Below are 22,904 nucleotides of genomic sequence, written 5' to 3' on the forward strand. Positions count from 1 at the left end.
AATAGCACACCGTACCCCATGAGAAAGATGAGTATCCATGTAGCTGGGTCTAATCACAAACCCATCCTCCGTGAGCTAGAGAAGATGATCTCTATAGAAAGCCATCTTCGTACCAAGCTCGTGTGTCGGCTGTATCCATGTCCTCCTAGTGTCCAGTTGAGTCAAGTCCTGCCTGATAAGTTTGGTAATCTATGCCCGTGTGAGAGAGAGGGAGGGTGCATCCAGGGAGTACTGAAATGGAGGTAGCCTGTCCATACTAAAGCCATGCAGTTGGAACCAAGCTGTCATCTGTGCATACCAACATGATCCGTCTCCCTGTGATGCTAAGTGTCGTGAAGACTCCAGGGCTAAGCGAGCATATCTGTCTCTAGGGAGAGCCCAAGTGCTATGTATAAAGGAGACTGATCGAGTGAGTGCCTCTACTACCAATGGGGAGGTAGCCATCTCTGCACGGATAATATCATGTGGTACGGAGGCCTTGGCCCTAATCATCCGACCGGGAAATCATAGAAACCAAGGGCCTCTCCATACATCTCCATCCATCAGTGCTACCAGCTCGGCTGTGATCCACTGAGGGTCCCCATATCTCCACTCCATACAGCATGGCTGAAGTGACCAAAGTGTCAAAGAGCCAGAGCTTGTTCGAGGTTCTTGAAATTGAACCTGCGAACACATCCTCTCTAGTCTCCCCAATGCTGCATAAGCTCTGGTCAATCTGGTCTCCGCTGCTCTCCTCAAGGAAAATAGTGGGTCACTAAAAACCACACCAAGGTAAGTATATGCATCTGTATACTCCACTGTCCACTGTCCTGTGCAAACGTGTGCAATGCATCCAAATGACGCTGCATCTCCTCTGGAGAATCTGAGATCAGCACAATATCATCAGCATACAATAACAGCGGAATCCATGTCCCTGCTAGCTATGCTCCTCTGTCACCCTCCCGCTTTACATAGTCCGAAACCTCATCCACATACATCCCAAATAAGGTGGGAGAAAGGGGGCAGCCCTGTTTCACCCCAATAGTGGAGTGAACCATCTCAGATATACCCTGAGTAGTACGTACCTGCCCCACAATTGTCCTGTATAAAGCCATGATTCCCCAAATCAGCTCTGTGGGCACTCCCATCTCCTGTAGTTTGCGCATCAGTCTAGCTCTCGGTACTGTGTCAAAAGCTTTGCGGAAATCCACAAAGCAACAATAAATCCTCCTGCCATATAATCTGCCCTCCTCAATAATAGCTCTGAGTGTCAAGATATGGTCAAGAGTGGAGAAACCTCTCCTGAACCTTGCGTGCCCTGATGCACGTATGCCCTCTCTCTCTGCCCATCTACTCAATTCCTACTCAAGAATAGATGCATATTATCTAGCCAATGTGTGACCAATCATGATGGTACGATAATTCCCAGGAAGCATGGGATCTCCTGACTTGAAGATAGGCACAATCGTGGACATATTCCAAGTCTCAGTTAAACCCTCACACATGGCTCGGTTAAACATCATTGCAATAAGCTCGGCAAGCATATCTCTGGCATGAATCAATTTCTCTGCTACCAAACCATCATGATCATATGCTCTCCTAGTCCTCATCCTGTCAATAGCTTTCCTTACCATCTCAACAGTAAAGAAAGCACATGTCTCTGGGCATGGCTCCGATGGGTCTGGCAGGGGCGGCTGTCCTGTTGCTGTGTACAGGGATGCTGCATACTCACCCCAAATATCTGTGGAGGTAATGGCTGGTGATGGTGAATGCTCATGGAATAGTCTCCATGCCTCGCCTGAGTCCTGACTCATAAATAACTGATACAAATCTCTCTCTAACTGAGTAGGATAAGCCCTCTTTTTCCGTCGCAATAGGCGTCGGAAGGTAATCCGTGACTATCTGTGTGAGTGGTAACACCCATGAGCACCTCTCTTTGTAATCTGATCCTCATCTCTCTGCACTCCTCATCATACCAGCTGTTTTGGGGCATGTTCCTAGATCGTCTCCGTGTAGGCTGACTATGGGGATATGCCTCTGATGCTGCAGCATGAAGTGTCTCTATCAATATCTGAGTGAGCTCATCTAATGGCCGTCCCGGCTCCTCGGCACATAAGCGTCTGTATATCTCATCCGTGTACACGGTGTCAATCTCCCTCGTAAAGGTATAACAAGTGTGTGTGGAGAACTGTCCCAATGGAGCGGTGCTGAATTGAAATGTGAGAGTGAAGGACAAGATAGCATGATCCACTGCTACTCCAACCGGCCTAGTGCCTACCATAAAATCCTGAAAAGAGGGAATGAGACTGGGCTGAGCCATAACATAGTCCACTATACTAGCACCATGCCCATGTGGAAAGCTAGTGAAACCGCCCGCTGTCGGGAATCTCTGAAGGGCATTCAGGATGGCCAATCCATGTGCAGTCCCCATGTCGATCAAATACCGCCCATACATTGTATGTTCCTCATCCTGTGAGAGTCTAGATAGGCCCATATCCCTAACATAAGCTCCCTCAACATCTCCTCTGAGGTATCATAAAATACTGTCTGGTTATGGGCGGTCCTGGCATTGAAGTCCCCCAGGAGAATGATGTCACCATCCCTAGAGAACTCCCAAATGTCATCATCCAAAATAGAAAAGGGAGACTGCCCGCTAGGTGATGCATACATTGATGTACTAGGAGCAAAATAGCATATAGCAATGTAGAGATATCTGCCCGTCTCTGTCCTAGTCTAACCCACATGTACCTAGCCTGCTCATCTCTGCGGACTATATGTATCAGTGGCTGCAGCTCCTCTCTAAACAATACTGCCACTCCTCCTGAGCCCCGTCCTCCATGCTCTGAACGAGTCTCTTGTCTACAAGCTGTCTCCCATCGGTATCCACTAACATGTGGCATGGACTGTCCAGGAGCCTGATCCGTCTCACAGTAGAAGATGATGTCCCTCCCAGTGAAACTATCCTCAAAAGCCCCTACATCAAGGCATAGAGATCCATTACAATTCCAAGTAGCAACTTTGAGCCATGGAGGGGAAACGAATGATAAGTGCTCTCTCCTTAGAAGATTCGCCACTACCTTCTCTCTTCTTTCCCACTCTCCGTGCCTTTGTGTGCGTGGCTTCAATGCCCATCATAGAGAAGAACTCCTTGGTTTCCCCTTCCGCATCATCACGGTCTTTTAGACCGGACACTCGTACATGTAAGGCCTGGGTCGTCCTCCTTTGCTCCTCTTCAAGGGTCATGTTGATGATGGTGGGAGTGGGGATGGGTGGCGATTCTTTACCTTTCCCTTTCTTGGCGACCTCGATCCATTTCTCCGCCTCGTCCATTGTCTCTGTGATCACCTCCACCCATGAAGATGTCTTCTCTTTATGTTGCTCCTCCTCCTCTTGAATGATCCTCATTTGTTCCTTGATGGTATTCAGCTCTTCAATAAAGGAGGGCTGAAATTTTCCATTCTCAAGCTTGCCTTGTGAAGTGGCTTCCAACTCCTTTTTGAGGGCTGAGATTTCAGCCGCTTGACTTTTAGCATGCAATTTGGCCTCCACTAGTTCCTCCTTTAAGGCTGAAATCTCAGCCTCTTGCTTGGATGTTCTCTCTTCGAGCTCTTGGATTTTGTCAAATCCCTTCTCGAGTTTGGAGAGGCGGTTTATGATTGCGGTAACGGAAGAGTCGACCATCTTCTTGTTTTCTTTGATAATTGTGCTGAGCTTGTCCTCCACCTTCACGAGCTCCTCTTTAACTCCGGTCTTGGCCATGACTTTTTGTAGTACTTCCCACAGCCAATGGACTGGAAATTAATCCATGACACCTCCGCGCAGTGCGAAACAGCAGCAGAGGGGGGGGGGGGGGGTTGGGGGGGTCAAGCCATGTAGAAATGAAATGTTATATTAACGTCTTCAAAAGGCCATAATGACCTATGAGACCAAAAGTTACATCATGGTGGATCTGATACAATGTCTGGATAAAAAAAAACCCAAAAAATAAAAAATAAAGATGATACTACTGGCACCTAGAAAATGAAACTGGAACTGGAAGGTAAACAGAAACCCTTATAGGGTGTGAATATAGTGAGGGGGGGGGGTACGCTATGGAGGTGAGTGGAATATAGTGAGGGGATACAATATCATGTGGGACGGAGGGGTACACTATGGAGGTGCCTCCATCTCATAATATGTGCCGCATCGGACGCTGGCGGATCTCCTCAATATCCTCTGTGGTCAGCACCCTGACTGGGTGTCCCGCATGCCTCGCAAGAATAATCCGAATCCGCCGCTGCAACCTCCGTCTATGTTGGGATGCCCTCCTCCGTAGTCGTGGGCGTCTGGACCACCCAAGCTCAATCGCACGATCAATCAGTGTACCTCTGGTGTGGGCGGTATCCATGTCCTGCTGTTGTTGTGGTCCATCTTGCGCAGTGATGGCTGGACTAAAGAAGTCTATAATGTGCCTCTGAGTCTGGCTTTGTGTGCGCCTAAGCAGGCTATCTCTATGTCTCCGCAGCTCAAGCAAGAACAATCCCAAACACCTCTGGTCCTGGTACCCCATGACTCTGGAAAGTGGTCCAAAAGCCTCTCTGAATAAACAGTGGAAATGACCACGTATCTCATAGTATGCAGTACAATGGCATATATAATGCAGCTCTGTCTCTGGCTCCCCATGGCATACTCGGCATATCCTGGCCTCAGCTAGTATACCTCTATATCGGCCAATCTCAATCTCAAGTTGAGAAGAGATTCAGCAGAGAGAGAGTTATGTTGCTGCCTTGGGGGCCGGAGGAAGGGTGCGTGGGGAGAGGTGGGTGGGGAGAGGGAGGCAGAGGGATGGGCCAGCCCAGGCGGGCGAACAGCGAAAGAGAGGCGGGGCGGGGGGGGTGGCGAGCAGGGGCGAAGAGAGAGAGAGAGAGAGAGAGAGAGAGAGAGAGAGGAAGGGTGGGTGGGAAGTGGGAGGCAGAGGGACGGGCCAGCCCAGGCGGGCGAACAGTGAGAGAGAGAAAGAAAGAAAGAAAGAAAGATTTTATTAACGTCTTCCAAAAGACCGAACTCGGCCTATGAGACAAATCGGAGTACCTGTATGGGGTATCCTCTGTCATCCCAACAAAATGAAAAAGTACTGAATAAAAAAGCTGAATCTGGGTGTGTAGGGGATGGAGCTCTATTACTAGGAGAATGCAAAGCTATATGCATGGAGTATACAATCATGATATGCAACCTAGCTAGCTCCATCCTGTACCATACTGGGGGTATAAAATGGTATACATCAGTGAAGGGGGTGTCCACAGCTCTCTGAAGAACATGCCTGGGTGTGCTCTGAAGCGAGCCAGTCGCTCCTCACCCTCTCTATGAAACTGAGCTCTGATCTCTGTCATCTCTCTCTGGTATAGGCGTGGTGTCCGAAAGCCAGGTGTCCTCTGTCTCCTGCGGGCTCTAAGTGTCTCTGCTCTCTGGAGAGTAATTCCCTGCCGTGTAGGGGCTGGGAGGGGTATGGATCTCTGAAAAAATGTAGTAATCTGTGTCTGTCGCCCCCCCTCTCGAGCTGTCTGAGCCTGTAATAATGTCTCTCTGTGGCGCTGTATGTCTAGAATGTATCTCCCCAGTATGCGCTGGTCTGCTGCCTCAAAGATCTGGCGTAGGGAATGTGGCTCTCTGAATAAAATGGGATATCTCTCTCTGATGGCTGTATATGCTCTGCATCTGCATACATAATGCTCCTCACTCTCCACCTCCTCTCTGCACAATCTGCATACCCTCTCCTCTCGGGGGATCCGTGCTGCTCTGCCAGTCTCAATCTCCAATCGGTGTGATGAAACTCTGAGCTGACCAATAGCCACTCGGGAGCCGTGTGGTAAAAAGCCCTCCATGTATCTAGGCCTCTCTATAAATCCATCATTAGTGATACTCATGAAGTGATCTCTGTAGTATAGCATCTTCGGTGGAAGAGGCTGTGTAGGCGATATCCATGTCTCTCGTGTATAGAGAGAGAGAGAGAGAGAGAGAGAGAGAGAGAGAGAGAGAGAGAGAGAGAGAGAGAGAGAGAGAGAGGGCCGGCGGAAGCGAACAGAAGAAGAGAGGCGGGAGAGAGGGGGGCGGGGGGGGGCGGCGAGCAGGGGCGAAGAGAGAGAGAGAGAGAGAGAGAGAGAGAGAGTCGACTTTCAGCCAGGGGGAGAGAAAAGAACCCCACGCCCACCTGCAGGAGAGATTAGGAAAGTTGTGGAGATCTTTGGGAGATGTGGTGGTGGGGTTCAACCCCCTCGGGCCATGTGGCAGCCCACCTTAAATAATGGTGGGCACCTCCATAAAGGTGTCCAGATATTAGAGTGGCCACATGGTGGGTTTAAATTGACACAGGTGCTGGTACAGCAAATACACAGTAGTCGGTATAAGCGGTAGAGCAAGTACAACAAGGTTTCCAGCAAGTACAGTAACTAGTGTACAAGCAATACAGCAGGTACAGTAGACTGTAGGTAGTACATGCAGTACAGCATGTACAGTAGGGTTTCCAGCATGTACAGTAGGTAGTACAAGCGGTACAGCACGTACAGTAGGGTTTCCAGCAGGTACAATAGGTAGTACTAGTGGTTCATCAGGTACAATAGGCAGGTACAGCAGGTACAATAGGGTTCCCAGCAGTATAGCAGGTATAGTAGGTACAATAGGGTTCCCAGCAGTACAGCAGGTACAGTAGGTTCCCAGCAGGTACAGTAGGGTTCCCAGCAAGTACAGCAAGTCTCCACGAGGGAAGCAGTCGTGACGAGCAGAACGAGTGAGTGAGAGAGAGAGAGAGAGAGAGAGAGAGAGAGTCGACTTTCAGCCAGGGAGAGAGAAAAGAACCCCACGCCCACCTGCAGGAGAGATTAGGAAAGTTGTGGAGATCTTTGGGAGATGTGGTGGGGTTCAACCTCCTCAGGCCATGTGGCACAGCCCACCGTAAATAATGGTGGGCGCCTCCATAAAGGTGTCCAGATATTAGTGTGGCCACATGGTGGGTTTAAATGACCAAGTGGGGTGCCCAAGGCTTGGGCTGCCCATATGGCTCTTGGGCCCCGGGCATAACCTAGTGGGCAGTCTAGACTTTAATGAAGTATGAACGCCCAAAGTTTACAAACCTTTTCCCACCATTTCAATGATTAAAATGAATACTTACCACTTGTTCACATGCCACAAATTATGTCAGAATACAAGGCATTCGCACAGTTCACGAGCGGGCGTCTCACGAAAACAAGTCATGCGAAAACAGTTTCAAGTAGGGAGAGATGCATGCATATGCATTATGCAATGGATATATCTCCCATTCCTGTGACCTGTAAATAGCAAGTCTTCCTGAGCATAGAACTGGCTCAGGGGGAAGCCTAAACTAGGATCACTGACAATGGGTTCCACGTCCTGGCCACACTACGGATGACACGAGGCCTGGCCTCCCGTAGGTGACGCGAGTCTTGGCTTCAGTACAAGCAACATGAAGCTCCTTGGACTTCCATACGTTGGCACGAAATAGGAGAGATGACCACTTGGGCGGCCAAATGGTGACATCCCCCCAAACAGTTGACCTCGATTAGAAAGCCTCCAAATACAGCCGAATAAGTTGTGTGTAATCTTTGAAGTAGTCTTCATCAACCCATTTTGCGTCAATAGGCAAATAGGTCTTGAACTTCACAAGGTGTCTCCTGGAAAGCTTACTGGTAGGTAGCTTTCTCTTCTTGTGAAACAAAATTTGCTCAGGTTGAAAAACTTCCTCTAGCTCATCAACCTCTGGTGGCTCTTTTGTGACGGGCTCTTTTGGCTCTGGCCCCACATACTTGCGCAATAGACTCACATGAAAGGCATTGTGAATCCTCCAATGATTAGGCAATGCAAGCCCGAAAGCAACCTCATTGATGTGCTTGTGATACCTCGTAGAGACCTTAGGGCATGCTCCCTCCTTTGTTGGCCTCTTACGGAGTCTTGCTTTCTCAAATTTTAGCAATACCCAATCATTTTATTTGAGGTCTACCTCTCTTCAATGCTTGTCGACAGTCCTCTTATGCTTATCTTGTGAACGAGCAATGGTTGTCTGCACTTGTGCAAAGGCAACATCAAGATCTCTGACATACTCATCAATTGCAAAGATCTCATCCTTAGTGTGTAGGATGTGTGGTAATATCACTTTGTCATAAGTAATTTCAAACGGGGCCTTTCCCGTGGAGACATGCATTGTGTTGTTGTATGCAAACTCTACCAGCGGTAGATACTTTTCCCAAGCTGTTTTTTGTTGGATAAATGTAATCCCAACTCCTTAGTCCAAATTAATATGTGGTTGATAGGCTAGTGGTCAGTGGTTGGTGTGTAAAGCCTACAAATGGTTGGTGCATGTTGTTCATGCAACTCATGCAACTAAAAATAGGGTAGAGGAGTCTCTAAATAAGGTACAAGTCGTGATCAAGTGATTATGTAAGTTTGGCTCATGTCTAATCACAATTAGTGTCTTCTTGTGTTAATCTCATATCAATTTTCTGTATATACCAATTTTTGTCCCTCATATTCATAATGTCTTGTACAATCTTTGATCCACCTTGAGGATGTTTTGATCAATCTTCATAGCTTAGTTATCAAATCTAATATTTGGTATCAGAGCATAATCAATTTAGGATTAGATTATTAGCCAAAAACCCTAATCCCACCATAGCCAGTTTTTCTTTGTTTGGACAGCATGCCAAAGATTGGCTTCATACAATCATTCTAAGCCATCATACTTCAATCCAATCACATAGCCATGTTACCTAGCTCCCACGCTCTCACCAAAACGCGACTCACAGCCGGCATCACTCTCTTCTACGCGAATTTGTCATCGCCATGAAATCTGCAGGCGACCTGCTAATCGGGCAAAATCGGGTGTGTCTTGAGGAATTGACCTAATTCCTTTTAGGTGGTGTTAGTCCATCATATGAGGGTTCAACATATCAAATCTTGAAGAATTTCGTCCACGCATGCTGCTGTACGGGCTGTTTTTGCAGACGCCTATTTTTTGGTTTTTTTGCTCCCTCAACATGGTGATGATTATTTTGATCTTTATTGATGATATTCTTATTATTTGGGTCTAAATCATCTATGTGAGCAATTTTTCAACATCAAGGATCATATTTCTTCATCATGGGTTCAAAGTTCCTCGACAAATTCAACGGAACCGGGTTCCATACCTGGCAAATCAAGGTGAAGGGCTACCTCATGAAGAAAAATTTGTGGAGTACGGTCAAGCCTCTTCCGGAAGATGAAGCTGGTATTTCTGCTGCAGTTACAAGGGCTACAACAGCTGCACTTCAAGCGAAAGATGAGCAAGCACTTGGTATTATCATTACTTCTCTAGAAGATGATTTTATTCATTATATTGATGATGCTGAGTCAGCCATGGAAGCTTGGGAATTATTAGAACGTACTTTTGGTGCAAAGGCAAAGCATTCCAAGATCAGTTTGAAGATGTAACTCTTTGATCTAACCATGGAGAGTAATGAAAATTTAGCAGCTTTGATTAACAGGTTGAAGAGCTTAATGACACAGTTGGTTTATGTTAAATCTCCTGTTCCTGAAGAAGATGCTATTGCTATCCTGCTCAAAAGCTTACCTTCAAGCTTTAGACAAATTGTGACGGTACTTAAAGAGAAGGAGCCAGTCCCTTCTTTGGAAAGTATCATAAATTCTTTGCAAGAAGAAGACAAGAAGATTACAAAGGATGTGATAGATCCTTATGCATATACTGTTACTACGACATCGGCAAAGAAGAAGTGTACTATTTGTGGTCGTGCAAATCGTCTTACGAAGGATTGTTTCTCTAAACATCCTTGTGAGTATTGTGGAAAGACGAATCATCCATCCTCAAAGTGCTACCAAAAAGATCAAAAGCAAGCAAAGGCACATGTGGTTGAAGAAGTCAACCAACAAGAAGAAACAAATCTTTGTTCTAGTCTTAGTATAAAAGATGTAGATGAGGAGTATGCTTTTTAAATTATGTCATGTATGTGGTTGAGTCAAGACTTATGTTGTTCCAACTTGACGAGTTGTAGAGGAGAGTACACTACCCTATGTTGTTGTTCAGGGGGGACTCTTACTCATTGTGTCAAGGAGGTTTTCTTAGACTTGATTCATGTTTTGTAAGAAGTTGGTCTTAAGGAGGGATTGTTGGATAAATGTAATCCCAACTCCTTAGTCCAAATTAATATGTGGTTGATAGGCTAGTGGTCAGTGGTTGGTGTGTAAAGCCTACAAATGGTTGGTGCATGTTGTTCATGCAACTCATGCAACTAAAAATAGGGTAGAGGAGTCTCTAAATAAGGTACAAGTCGTGATCAAGTGATTATGTAAGTTTGGTTCATGTCTAATTACAATTAGTGTCTTCTTGTGTTAATCTCATATCAATTTTCTGCATATACCAATTTTTGTCCCTCATATTCATAATGTCTTGTACAATCTTTGATCCACCTTAGGATGTTTTGATCAATCTTCATAGCTTAGTTATCAAATCTAACATTTTTTGGTCTACAACATAGCATTTGAGAAGATCCAACACAGCTGAATTTGCAGACTCACTTTGCCCATCCGTTCGGGGTGAAAAGCTGATGAGAATTTTAGGTTAGTGCCCGTATTGTCTAAGAGATCTCTCCAAAAGAAGCTTGTAGTCCTAGGATCTTTGTCCCCACAATGGATTTAGGCATACCATGGTGTTTGAACACTTGTGCCACAAATATCTTAACCATATGCTCAGGCTTAATGGTCTTCCTGACCGGCAAGAAGTGCACTTACTTGCTAAACCTGTCAACAATGGTCCAAATAGCATCATTGCCTTGCTGAGTACGAGGCAAATCTATGATAAAATCCATTGCAATACTTTCCCATGGCTATAAGGGAATAGGCAAAGGCTGAAGCAAACGAGGAGCCTTTTGCTTGTCAAACTTGACTTTCTGGCAAGTGATAAATGCACGTACATATGTCTCTATGTCCTGCATACGGAGGAGCATGGCACTCATGAATGACCTTGTGTCTCATGTTTGACACAACACATAGACAATTATCCTTCATGAGATACTCCTCTTTGATCACATAAGAGACATGTGTATGTATACCCACTAAATCAGTCCATATATGCTCAAAATCAACATCCGTATTGTATAATTCACGCATGGCAGATGTAAAGCTTTTATAGCTTTATTAACATGATTAAGACTTAATTAATGAACATAAGACAAATACTGTAGGAAAAGACTGAGTGTTTGCATTGAGATGGGGGCCTTTCTTAAATGGAGACTGAAAAGGCACAATTGAAGAGGCACATCCCTGTGAAGGGGTGTGGCTCTTGAATCAATGGTTGTCCTTAGGACGTAGGGGTGACGTAGGGGTGTGTCTTTAATGAATAGGCATGTCCTTTGATAGTGATCCATGTGCAAGGGTGTGACCCTTCACAGGTGTCTTTACAGTTAATGAGAAATTAAGAAATAATTAGGGAGAGATTAAGAGAGTTACTCACAATCGTGACATTCCCTTCCACTTCAAATAAGACTCCGGCTAAGAAGAGATGGTTGTCTTTGAAAGAATTCTCGAAGAAGTTCTGGATACTCTTGTAAGTTTTAATCACTTTGCCAAGTAGAGTCAGAATCATCAAGATCTCTCCATTTAACAAAAAATTTTGTAGTGAGCTGATGTCGTGTTTCTTTCTGTCTGACTTCAAGAATTGTCTCTGGAATTAAGAGTATGTGTTCATCTTTGATTTCTGGAACATAATCTAAAACATCTAAAACTGGAAAATCATCTTTCACAAACTTCTTGAGCCAAGAAATATGAAAAGTTGGATGAATTCTACCCCAAGAAGGTGATAATTTCAACTTACAACTGAGAGATGAGTTCTTCTTAATAATACGAAAGAGACCATAATATCTTGGGCGAAGCTTTGGAAAGACTGATTTCATTGTCTTGTATCGATAAGGGGCAATATATAATAATATCAAGTCTCCTTCTTGAAATTCAATGTGACAACGATGCTTATTAGCTGTGCGTTGATATTGCTCCTGTACGCTGACTATCTTATCCTTAATCTGTAACAAAATATCTTGCATCTCTTGAATGAGTTGGTCTGCTAAAGCCACTTTATGTTGAAGAACAAAGTTGGCAGGAACAAGGGGAGTATGGCCATAAGTTGCTTGAAAAGGTGTCATTCCAATAGCTGAATGATAAGAATTATTATAAGAAATTTCCACCAAAGGTAAATATTCTTCCTATGAAGCTAATCAAGACTGAACATAATGACGCAGCATTTCTTCCAAAATTTGATTAACTCGTTCCATTTGTCCATCTGTCTATGGATGATAAGCAGAGCTAAAGAGTAAATTTGTACCAAGAGACTTGAATATCGAAGTTCAAAAATGTCATGCAAATTTTGGATCTCGATCAGAAACTATAGATTTTGGCAATCCATGAAGTTTGAAGATATAGTGTATGAACAATATTGCAATATCCGAAGCTTGGGTTGCTTTCTTGCATGGAATGAAATGTGCCATCTTAGAAAATCTGTCAACCACCACAAGAATCTGTGTATTGCCTTTAGAAGAACGTGGCAATGAAGTGATAAAAAACAGACTAATACTTTTCCAACGTTCATTGGAAACTGGAAGTGGTTGAAGAAGACCCCTTGGAACTTGTCTGCTAGCTTTCATACGCTGGCACAAAAGACATGCTGTGACAAACTTAATAACATCTTGCTTCATTTGAGGCCAATAGTATGTAGCCGTCAAAAGACGATATGTCTTGTTGATGCCTGGGTGTGCAGAAGAAGTGACCTTGTGATGTCACCAAGACTCTTCGAACATGAGTATCATGAGATACACAAATATGGTCCTGATAATATAGTAAACCATCCACTAATGTATATGCTCCATAAATCTTCAATTCGGAAGGAGTTGCATTCTGAGAATTGAGAATTCGAAATGCATTTCCAAAACCACGATCCTTTGAATAACGATCCTTGAAACTTTGAGGTATATCCATTTCAACTGTAGAAATAGCCAAGACTGAAGCTGGAGGCATACGATTGAGGGCATCCGTAGCCACATTGGTAAGACCATAAACATACTCAATTGTCCTATGAAAATTGGCTAAGAATTTGACCCAACACGCTTGCCTAGCATTCATAATTTCATAACTGGCTGTGTGAAGATGTATTTTAAAGAATGATGATCTGTTTGCATCACTGAATCCGCACCAAGAAGATAATGTTTTCATGCACGATAGGCATGAACAATAGCCAAAAATTCCTTGTCATATACTGGGTATCTTACTTGAATCGCAGAGTGCTTATGAATGTCTAATGCAATAGCACGTCCTTGTTGCATCAAGACGGCACTAGTGGCAATATCGGAAGCATTCGTATAAACATCAAAAGAGAGAGTAGGGTCAAGAATAGCCATGACAAGAGTTGTTGTCAAAGCTGTCTTTAAACTTTCAAAAGCTTGTGTTGCGGCTTCAGTCCACGTGAATGCAGGAGCGGACTTTAAAAGTTCTATGAGAGGAGTAGCTATTTATGAAAATCGATCAACCTTTGTGTGATAGAAGTTGGCAAGTCCCAAGAAAGAACGAATATCATGGATGTTTGTGGGAGTTGGCCAATTGACAATAACCTGTATTTTCTTCGGATCCACAGAAATACCGTATGCCTGCTGAAACAACATTTCAGAGGTACTCCAAGAATGTTTTGAAGAATTCACTTTTACCTGGATTAATGTAAAGAGCATTGTCACGAAGCACCTAGAAAACGATCTTAAGATGTGCCTTGTGTTCTTCCATATTATGACTGAACACCGGGATGTCGTCAAGATAGATAATAACGAACTTGTCCAGAAAAGGATGAAAAAGAACATTCATTAGGCTCATAAATGTTGCACGGGCATTGGTTAACCCGAATGGCATGACCAGGTACTCGTAATGACCATATTTTGTGCGAAAAGCTGTCTTATATTCATCGCCTTCGCGAATGTGAATCTGATGATATCCAGACTTAAGATCAATTTTGGAGAAGACCTTTGCATGAAGCAATTGATCAAACAATTCATCAATGCGCGGAAGAGGATACTTATTCTTGATAGTCAACTTATTAAGGGCACGATAGTCGATGCAAAGACGCATAGACTTATTCTTCTTTTTCACCAAAAGTATTGGAGCTCCAAAAGGGCTTTTGCTTGGTCGAATATGTCTTCTCTCCAAAAGTTCAGTAAGTTGTCGCTATATCTCTTGAGATTCCGTAAAAGAAACTCGATATGGAGTACGAGTAGGTGGAGCACTGCCAGGAAGGAGATTGATAGCATGGTCGACTGGTCGCCGAGGTGGGAGAACCGCAGGAAGCTCCTGAGGAAAAAGATCCAAGCATGGAGCAAAGAAAGGTTGCTTGAGGTACATCATCTTCGTATCCATGTCCTTGGGAGGATCATTGGCTGAACAGACCATTAAAAGTGCTGAGGAACAACCACTCTTGCGGACCCACCGTTTTGCTTGAAGAGCTGAAAGGGTTGGTGTCGAGGGTTGGTCTCTGTTGCCTTCGAGTGCCACAAGCGTATCATTTTGAGCAAATTATTCCGGAAACTGATGAGGGGATCATATTGATACAACCAGTCTTGACCAAGAATCATATCATAATGTGCCAAAGACTTGGAAATCCAATTTGTCACGATAGTGCTGAATTCGAAAGGAGAGGTGTTTGGCAACGGTGTTACACAAGGATGTGGAACCATCGTAAGCTCTACTTCATAAATAACATCACTTTGAGAAGTCCGAATCTTCAATCTCTGGGTTAAGGTGGTTCCCTTATGAGAACACTCACTGTCGATGAGCACATGAATAGGGTGATTGGAAATAGAACCTTGAAGAACCAAAACCTGAGTAGACCGTTGGGGTAACGGTGAAGAGGCAGATTGAGCTGTGACAGTAGTGGTGATCACCGAAGCATGTGCGATAGCATGGTGATTAACCGCACGCTTTCTTTTGTCAGCAACTGGGGGTTTCTCCTCGGAAGTAGAGGGGTCAGCATTAGAATTCTGTTGATGGGTTGGTCTTTGGGGCACTCAAGCCAATGATGAGGTCCATTGCAAATTGTGCCTAATCTTGTCTTTTGTTGATCCCGTTCAGAAGGGATAGTGGAAGGATGAGGATTGCGAGTTTGGTCACGTCCTTGGTCCCGTCCACGATCCGAACTGCGTGGTTGGAAGGACTGAGGACATCGGGACTAAAAAGAGGATGATCCTTCTGATTGGCGAGGGTGTTGAGAATTATTCCATTCTGGATTAGGCCGGGAGGTAGAAGTGCCAAAAGATTCTCTTCGACTATCTCGGTTCATACGAGACCCATTGGCTTTCTCAAAGGCATTAGCTCGATCGGAAGAGGCCGAATTTCGAGAATTAATGTCTGCAACGCACTCGGCGTAACGTATGACATCGGCAAGATCGACAGGATTATATTTCTGAACATCGGCACAGAGTGTGGGATTAAGACCTTCAACGAAGGCATGGAGTTTGTCCGCTGGGGACAAGGAGTCAATCTCCAGTATCAAGTTGGTGAACTGGGAGATATAAGAGGCCAAGGAACCATTTTGGTCCAAATGGCATAAGCGAGTACGGGCTTGGAAATCCGCATTGGTAGGTATGAACTGCTTACGGAGGATCCGCTCGAATTTTTCCCACGTTGTAACCGATTTTCTGGCATGCTGTCGTCGTTGCCACCACAATAAAGCAGTGTCTTTGAGGAGGGATACCACAAAAATGACCGTTTTGGAATCAGAAAGGGTCATGGTTTCAAAGTATAACCGCAGCTTGTAGAGCCATTGGTCTAAGATGCGCTTATTGCGCTGACCACCATAAGATTCAGGGGGTTAAATTTCCAATTTCTTTGTTTTACTGGCTTGTAAAAGACGATGCAGAGTTTTAAGGTCGTCACCTTCTACCTCGGAAGGAATGACGTCTGCGTCCACTGGTACTGTTGCTGAAACATCTACTGCTGGTACAGAACTCGTGTAGGAGTGGCGATCCGTGTGGAGCTGTTGGATCTGTGAAGCCAAGGATGCCATGGACTCCTTGAGTTGTTGTTGGAACTGCTGCTGAAGTTGCTGCAAAGCTTGTTGGCATTCTGGAGGAGCCGGTGTGTCAATAGGTTCAGCCATGAGAGAAGATGCTGATGTAGAGGCTGCAGGGTGACGAGGCTCTGGGGGTTTTTGCTATTGATGATGCCGCTGGGCTCTAGCAAGAACCATCGGCTGGAGGGTGCGGCATCTGGAAATCTTGTGAGGAGAGGCTACGTGCTGGTGAAGCGGCTATGGACCGTCCAGTATAGTAAGGGCGGTCCTCTGGGACTGGGCTCTCGCACGAGAGTCTGCTACTGGAGAAGAAGGTACAGGGGTAGGGGCAGCTACTGGTGTTAAGGTGTATAATATGGTGTAGAAGGGCGCACCGTGAATGAAGATGGATAACGTTCTCAGAATAAGACAAGAAACTTGCCTTCCTCATATGCTTCTCTGAAAGCTTTGTTTGTGTCAAGAAGTACCTTAGACTTTGATGATCTACCTTGACCATAAAATCAGCCCCAAGAAGGTAGTGTTTGCAAATGCTCAAGGCATGAATCACAGCCAACAACTCCTCATAAATGCCTAAAGAAAGCTCTGCATCATGCAAATGATGGCTTTCATAAGCTATGGCATGTCCTTGATTTAGGACAGCGCCGATGCAACTTCCAAATGCATTGCATTACACACAGAAAGGTTTCTGTAGGTCTAGAATGACTAACACAGATCCACTCATAACGGCCTTGAGGCGAACGAAAGCATCTTTCTCATCAAATCATTGCTCATTTGAAGAGTGCCTTGTTCTTAGTGAGCTCATGCACTGGTGAAGCACTTCATGCAAAGTGTTTGATAAAATGCCCATAATATGAGCATAGCTTTGTACTTCATGTACGGAAGATAGTTCAGGTCAATTCCGAATAGCTTCAATCTTTGCATGATCCATCTTCACGCCATTCTTTGATACAGTATGTCCCAAATAGTAAATCTCATGCACTTGTTAAGTCTAGGTTTTGATACCAATGTAAGGTCTACATAGACCACACCCAAGGATTGTTGACCTAGAATTGAACCCTAACGAGGTTTCATAGACCCAATGTCGTCGTACGTATTGCATGACCATGATAGGTTGTGGCTAGCGACTCACCACTCAATTGTAGGTTCGGTACACCCCCAAGCTTGAGGACTAATTGCCACCGCGAGCTTGCTTGATACGGCTGGCCCCAATAGGCCTAACCACCCACCTTGCAGCTCCATGGCCAGTAGATCCTGCTTGATCCCAACCTAGTGTCCCATACCACTAGGCCAAACCACCCACCTTGTAGTTCCATGGCCACGAGATCTTGCATGTTTCCTTGGTAGCCCTATGTTGGAGATGCAATCCACACTTCTAGAGAGAACTAGCTCACGTGGTGAGACTGGGTTTGAATCTTGGCAAGTTGAGGTTTCTACAAATTGGATTACCAGAGGATCCATGTTTCCAACATGGTATCAGAGCCCAAGTTGTGATGTTGGAAGCTAAGACCTCAACCAAAGTGTGGCTTTAGGGAGGGTGTTGGAGATGCAATCCACACTTCTAGAGAGAACTAGCTCACGTGGTGAGACTAGGTTTGAATCTTGGCAAGTTGAGGTTTCTACAAATTGGATTACCGGAGGTCACCTAACAGCTTAAGGTTTTAGGGTCTGGATGGATAGACCAATTTGTGGAACACCTAAGTTAAGCGCGCATGCGCAGGAACACAACTAGGATGGGTGACCTCCTGGGATGTGGGAGGATCTATGTTTCCAACACCCTAGGCCATTGCATGACTACTGGGTCACTTATATAGTAATAACCGGGCCATTACTGGCCCTTGCTCTATTTATAAACTTTCCCACTTTATTTATAAGCTTTTAGCCATTATTAGCCATTATAAGCTCTTAACCAATCTAGACCTTTTCTTGCTAGTGCCCTTAGCCCATGTGTGAACCGTTCAGGTCCCCATGCCCCAACTAAGCCTTAACCCTAATCTTAACCCTAGTGCTAATCTTGGGTTAGCACATACTCCTAGCCCTAATCCTAGGCCTATCGGGACATCCCGCCCCCACCACCACCAACACACACACACACACACACACACACACACAAAACCCCCCCTCTTCTCTCCTTCTGGTTTGTTGTTGCCTACATCTGTATTTGCATCTTTCAAACTTTAGCAGATGAAGTATTTGCAATTGCTGATGTTTTATTAATGGCAGAACAAATTCTCCAAATATTTAACTTTAAAGAACGCTGGGAGGAGCTTCAATGAGGAGTTACGGAAGTCAAAGGGGTACCGGAATCCAGACTTTTTACAACGTGCTGTAAAATATCAGGAAATTGATCAAATAGGCAGCTGTTTTAGCAAGGAGATTTTTGATCCACATGGCTATGATCCGAGTGACTTCTATGATGCACTAGGTCAGCTTTTTTCCAGAATTTTCTTTCTGTAAAGCCTTTTAATTTCTTGCATGGCAAGTTTTTTAATCCCTCTAGAAATGGAAGAAGTATCTAAAAGATCACAGATTCACTCGCTCACTGTACAGAGGCAATGCTAGTGAAGGGTATCAGTGGCCTTACAGTCTAAGTGGATAGCCCCGCACGTGTATGGACTTGGTTGTACACAGGCTGGTTGCGCAAGTTAGCTCCTACAGGCACCTCCAAGGCAGCAACCTCCGTGCCATGCAGCTAACCTGCGTTTCGGGGTTGCTCGTTAGATTTTTTAGTTTTCAACATTTGAAATAGTCCTTGTTTGATCTGGGGTTGAAATCTGTTCTGTGCTTTGACAGCATTGGAGTTTAGGCGTGAGCAAGAAAGGAAAGAACAAGCCAAGAAGCAAAGTCAGCGGGTCGATTTTGTGCATGGAGTACAAACCACACCAATATCAGCATTACCTGATAAATCAAAGCCTGTGTTACCGGTCACTAGTGGGCAGAAAGGTGGGCCTTATTCAACACCCATACATGTGCATTATAACACCATCAGAGCACCAGGGATTGAAAAGTAGGAAGCTATAGAGCTTAACGTTGTAGGAATGAATAATAACCTAAGCAACATAATTCAGTGCGTATGCTTAACCAAATTTGATTATTTGAACACAAAACTCAGTAAAGTTTCCTTGAGGATTTTCTATTTATGGGCAGGCCCAACAACCATAAATCCGCCAGGAGTAACAACTGCATCTGAGGCTGCTCCAAAATCAGATGGTGGGCGGTCAAACAAGAAGAGCAAATGGGACAAGGTTTATTAACTTAGCTGCTGAATAAGAAGAGATTGTGATGGGTAGTGCTGACAGGTTTTGGCAGTGTTGCCTGGTTTAGCTGCTTTCCTTTTACCACTGCCAAACTGAAGTCCCTGCATGGAGTAAGTACTGATGCCACATGTTTTTACAATGATTGTTTTGGCTTGTTTGTCAGGTTGATACTGATACAAGAGCTCCACCCCCTCTGCCACCTGTTGCCAAATCTGCTATAGCAGCTGCGAGTGCCCATACTGCATTATTAACAGCCAATGCTGGAGGAGGTTATGCCTCTTTTGCGTGAGTGCTCACTCAAGAAAGGGGTTGTTTCTGTTTCCTAACTATATCACTAGCTTGTATGGGCACAAAATTTTTATCAGTATCAGTAGCTTATACTGGCACAATTTTTGCAGGCAACAAAAAAGGAGAGAAGCAGAGGAAAGGTCTAGAGGCAGTGATAAAAAATCAGATAGGAAATGAGATAATTTTATTATCGAAAGCAAAGCTGTAAAATACATCAAAGCTACAGTGTATCATACTCCCCTGCAGTACTCCTTTTGAGTTAGGCCTGCCTTGCTCAACCCCCATTGAACTTGCCTCGAAAGAGAGCCAGGATCTTCCATCCTTTGTTCAATGAACTTAGGGGTGTTCTGCATCTTACACTAACTCTTCATTCTAACACTTCGCTTCTTTTTCTTCCAAGGATCTTAATATTGTACTTTCATGAAGTTGCACGAGAAGGCAATGAGTGTGTTAACGTGGCTACACCACCTTCAAAAGTTTTTTTGAATGCAAATTTGCATACAAAGAATGTTTCTTTACAATAACTTTTGTTTTGTTGTTCTCTTTATCTCAGGCTGCATCCAGTTCTCTTGGTTTGTTCTCTGGGATGTTCATAAAAATTTATTGTTGGCTCCGCCTATCAAGTAGACTCCTGCTTTGGGCATGCGAGATATGAGTAGGATGTCATAGCATGTTATGTGTGCTACTTTGTCACTCATGGCTTGAAGCTGACCTGAGTGAAACGTGGGGATTTTAAGACAGGTTGCAAGTATTGGAGCCAAGAAAGTTGAGTACGTTGGGATGCCTAGAGTGGTGCAAAGTCAGGACCCCCTCAATATAGCAGGATGAAAGGAAGTAATACAGCATGCGAATCTGAATCTGTGATTGGAGATTTTTAGTATAGTGGGAGGTCACCACTTTGCCTTGCCTTATCTGGTCCCACTTTATATGATAGTCTTATCCGTGGTGTCAAAGCAAATCCAAGCTTTTGCCTGAAATCAGTTGGGAATTGTAAAGACCACAACTTGTGCTTGGGTGCATATCTTACTATCTACTGCTTTGAAAGTTGCAAAGTTGGCACCTCTCAATATAGCAGGATGCACAAGTAACATTGAAGATTAACACTTTGTCTCACTTGGTCCCATTTCATACCGTCTCACCAATGATGCCAAGGCAAGATGCCTAAAGTATTTAGAAATATTGAAATGCTAGAACTTAACGCTTGGGTGCTGATGAACGTAGCTTCTCTCTCTCCATCTTGTTTTTAGACTACTTCGTTAAATCATTCGTAGGTGAGTTATTGTTCCCTAGTTACTATGTTGTTTGTACATAGTAAAGAAGTCTTTAGAAGTAGTCATTGACCTTGGTGTGTGTTGAGCCACAAGACCATCTTCCAAATCAGTACATGCTCCTAGATCTTAGTTTGCTGCAGAGTTGTCGAAGAGAAGAACTCCGAAAGGTCCCACAAGAGGTTGATTATCTGATGGTTGTCATGGTGGGCCTTGAAGTTCCCATTCACCTTGTGAGGTGCTTATCGATGGATCCAAGTAGACTTTTATATTCTCCACTGCTCGAAGTATCACACATAGCCTCATGCATCACTTGAATACTGGTTGAGGGTTGTTCTTGATAGACTGAATCGCTCCTTGATGTGTGGTGAATTTGGTACACAAGCAGCCTTAGCCACACAATAGGACATAGTCCTTAGCAGTGGTTCTTAAATATTGTTAAATAACCAGATCGTCATTGCACAAATATCTTTCTTGGGGCTTGCAAACACTAGCCGCATGAGTGAACTCTCTACTAAGGTGGGCTAGTAAGGCCTACTAAGGTGACTTATTGGATTTGCTAGTTCCTCCCTCTTCTAGATGACGAGCTAGCACTAGATTCAAGGAGGGGATACCAAAGCCAAGATTACCCTACTCCTATGGTTTCACTCTCATTCGTGTTTCTACCTACTCTAATTGATAGTGAGTCTTTTTGGCACAAGTATCCAATGTCGATGAAAATCTGGGATCCAATGCTATTGACTTGCTAGCATCTTGCGTCAACTAGGGTGAAATAAGAATATGGAAGATATGGGGTGCGAATGCGAGTGCAAGGCACGGCATGCGATGTGCAAGGCGTGAAGTATGGAGTGCAACATGCAATGTATGGAGTGTGATGCGTGATGCAAAGTATGACGTGTGATGGGAGGTGAGAAGTATAATGTGCAATGTGAAACACGCATGATCTGCAAAGTACAATGTGCAAGATGCATGTAGACATTTCTATGGTAGTGATGTGTGGACGCAGACTAATAATGGGCCGGGGCACCTTTTCCCTCGTTTAGGACCTCAGCTTTCTCAGCCACTATATTTCAAGGATACCTCCTTGGAAATGTGTTGATCATTTACCATTCAAAATATTCAGATGATCCACGCATTTCATTAATGGCCTTAAAAGTTTTGTCAGTATACTTAGGATATTCAAAGATACAACATAACGCAGAAAAGATCATGTTGATGGTGGGAGAAGATAGAAGCTTTACCTATATTTGGATATATGGACCAAGGTTGTGGGCATCAAGGGCAAGGTATGTTTTGTGTTATGCAGCCTATGCTAAGGCAATTCCCGATTTGAATACCCGTTCCCTTGGAGGTTATCAACGATAAAAGTTACTAAGGTATAGAGACAAACTACCCAAAGAAGATGAGGTTAAACAAGTATCTGAAGAGGATTACCTTGAAAAGGAGGGTGAACAACTACCCAAAGAAAACCTCAAAAAAGAGGGCAATCTCGTTGAGGAAGAGAAAAGGAAGAAGAATGAAAAAAGAAGACTTTTTTAAAGAAGTCTTTCTCTACTTGTATTGAATTTTTTTTTTTACATAGTACTTGTCTTAAAGCAGAGCAATTATTGTTGGTATATAGTGTTTGTTGCTTATTAACACTTTCTTTAAAATTTTGTAAGCTTTGCGTCACCACGACTTTCTCCATCTCAATCTCCATCCTGCATAGCGATACAACTTATTGAGCATGATGAATGTTTATAATATATTGATGTTAATAGTAATAGCTATATATTTTTATGTGGTATAAACTAACCTGGTTTTTAAGAATTACATTGTATTGTTGCATTTGCCTTCGGTAGAATGTGTTGAAGAGCTCTCGTAATGCATTTGTTTTTGTTTTCCCACCACCATGTCAAGTTGTACGAAAATAGTTGATACATGCAGCATAGTGTGATTTTTCCATGCCTTGAGTACTCCATGTAACAAGAGGCCCTTGGTTCTTCACAAATTATGGACCATGTGTAAACAAAATATGCTTCACATAGAAAAAAGAATATA

The 22,904-nt window shown here is 44.1% G+C and overlaps 1 protein-coding gene across 3 annotated transcripts in view; it reads left to right on the forward strand.

Moving 5' to 3' along the window:
• The window catches only part of LOC147610423 (uncharacterized), a 52,853-nt gene extending 32,732 nt beyond the window's left edge, over positions 1-20,121 (forward strand). Inside the window, exons 4-8 of one of the 3 annotated variants that reach the window (XM_086786043.1) lie at positions 18,275-18,476; positions 18,845-18,994; positions 19,199-19,296; positions 19,472-19,593; positions 19,707-20,121. In XM_086786043.1, the coding sequence (XP_086642169.1) occupies positions 18,275-18,476; positions 18,845-18,994; positions 19,199-19,296; positions 19,472-19,593; positions 19,707-19,773 (639 nt within the window). In that variant the 3' untranslated portion in view covers positions 19,774-20,121. Of the gene's footprint in view, positions 1-18,274; positions 18,477-18,844; positions 18,995-19,198; positions 19,297-19,471; positions 19,617-19,706 lie in introns of all 3 variants that reach the window. The other 2 variants (XM_086786044.1, XM_086786042.1) reach the window with 2 other exon arrangements.
• Positions 20,122-22,904: the final 2,783 nt, after the last annotated feature.

This window comes from Cibotium barometz, chromosome 49, assembly GCF_041138505.1.
Source record: "Cibotium barometz isolate CiBa-2024 chromosome 49, ASM4113850v1, whole genome shotgun sequence".
In the NCBI taxonomy this organism is placed as follows: Eukaryota; Viridiplantae; Streptophyta; class Polypodiopsida; order Cyatheales; family Cibotiaceae; genus Cibotium; species Cibotium barometz.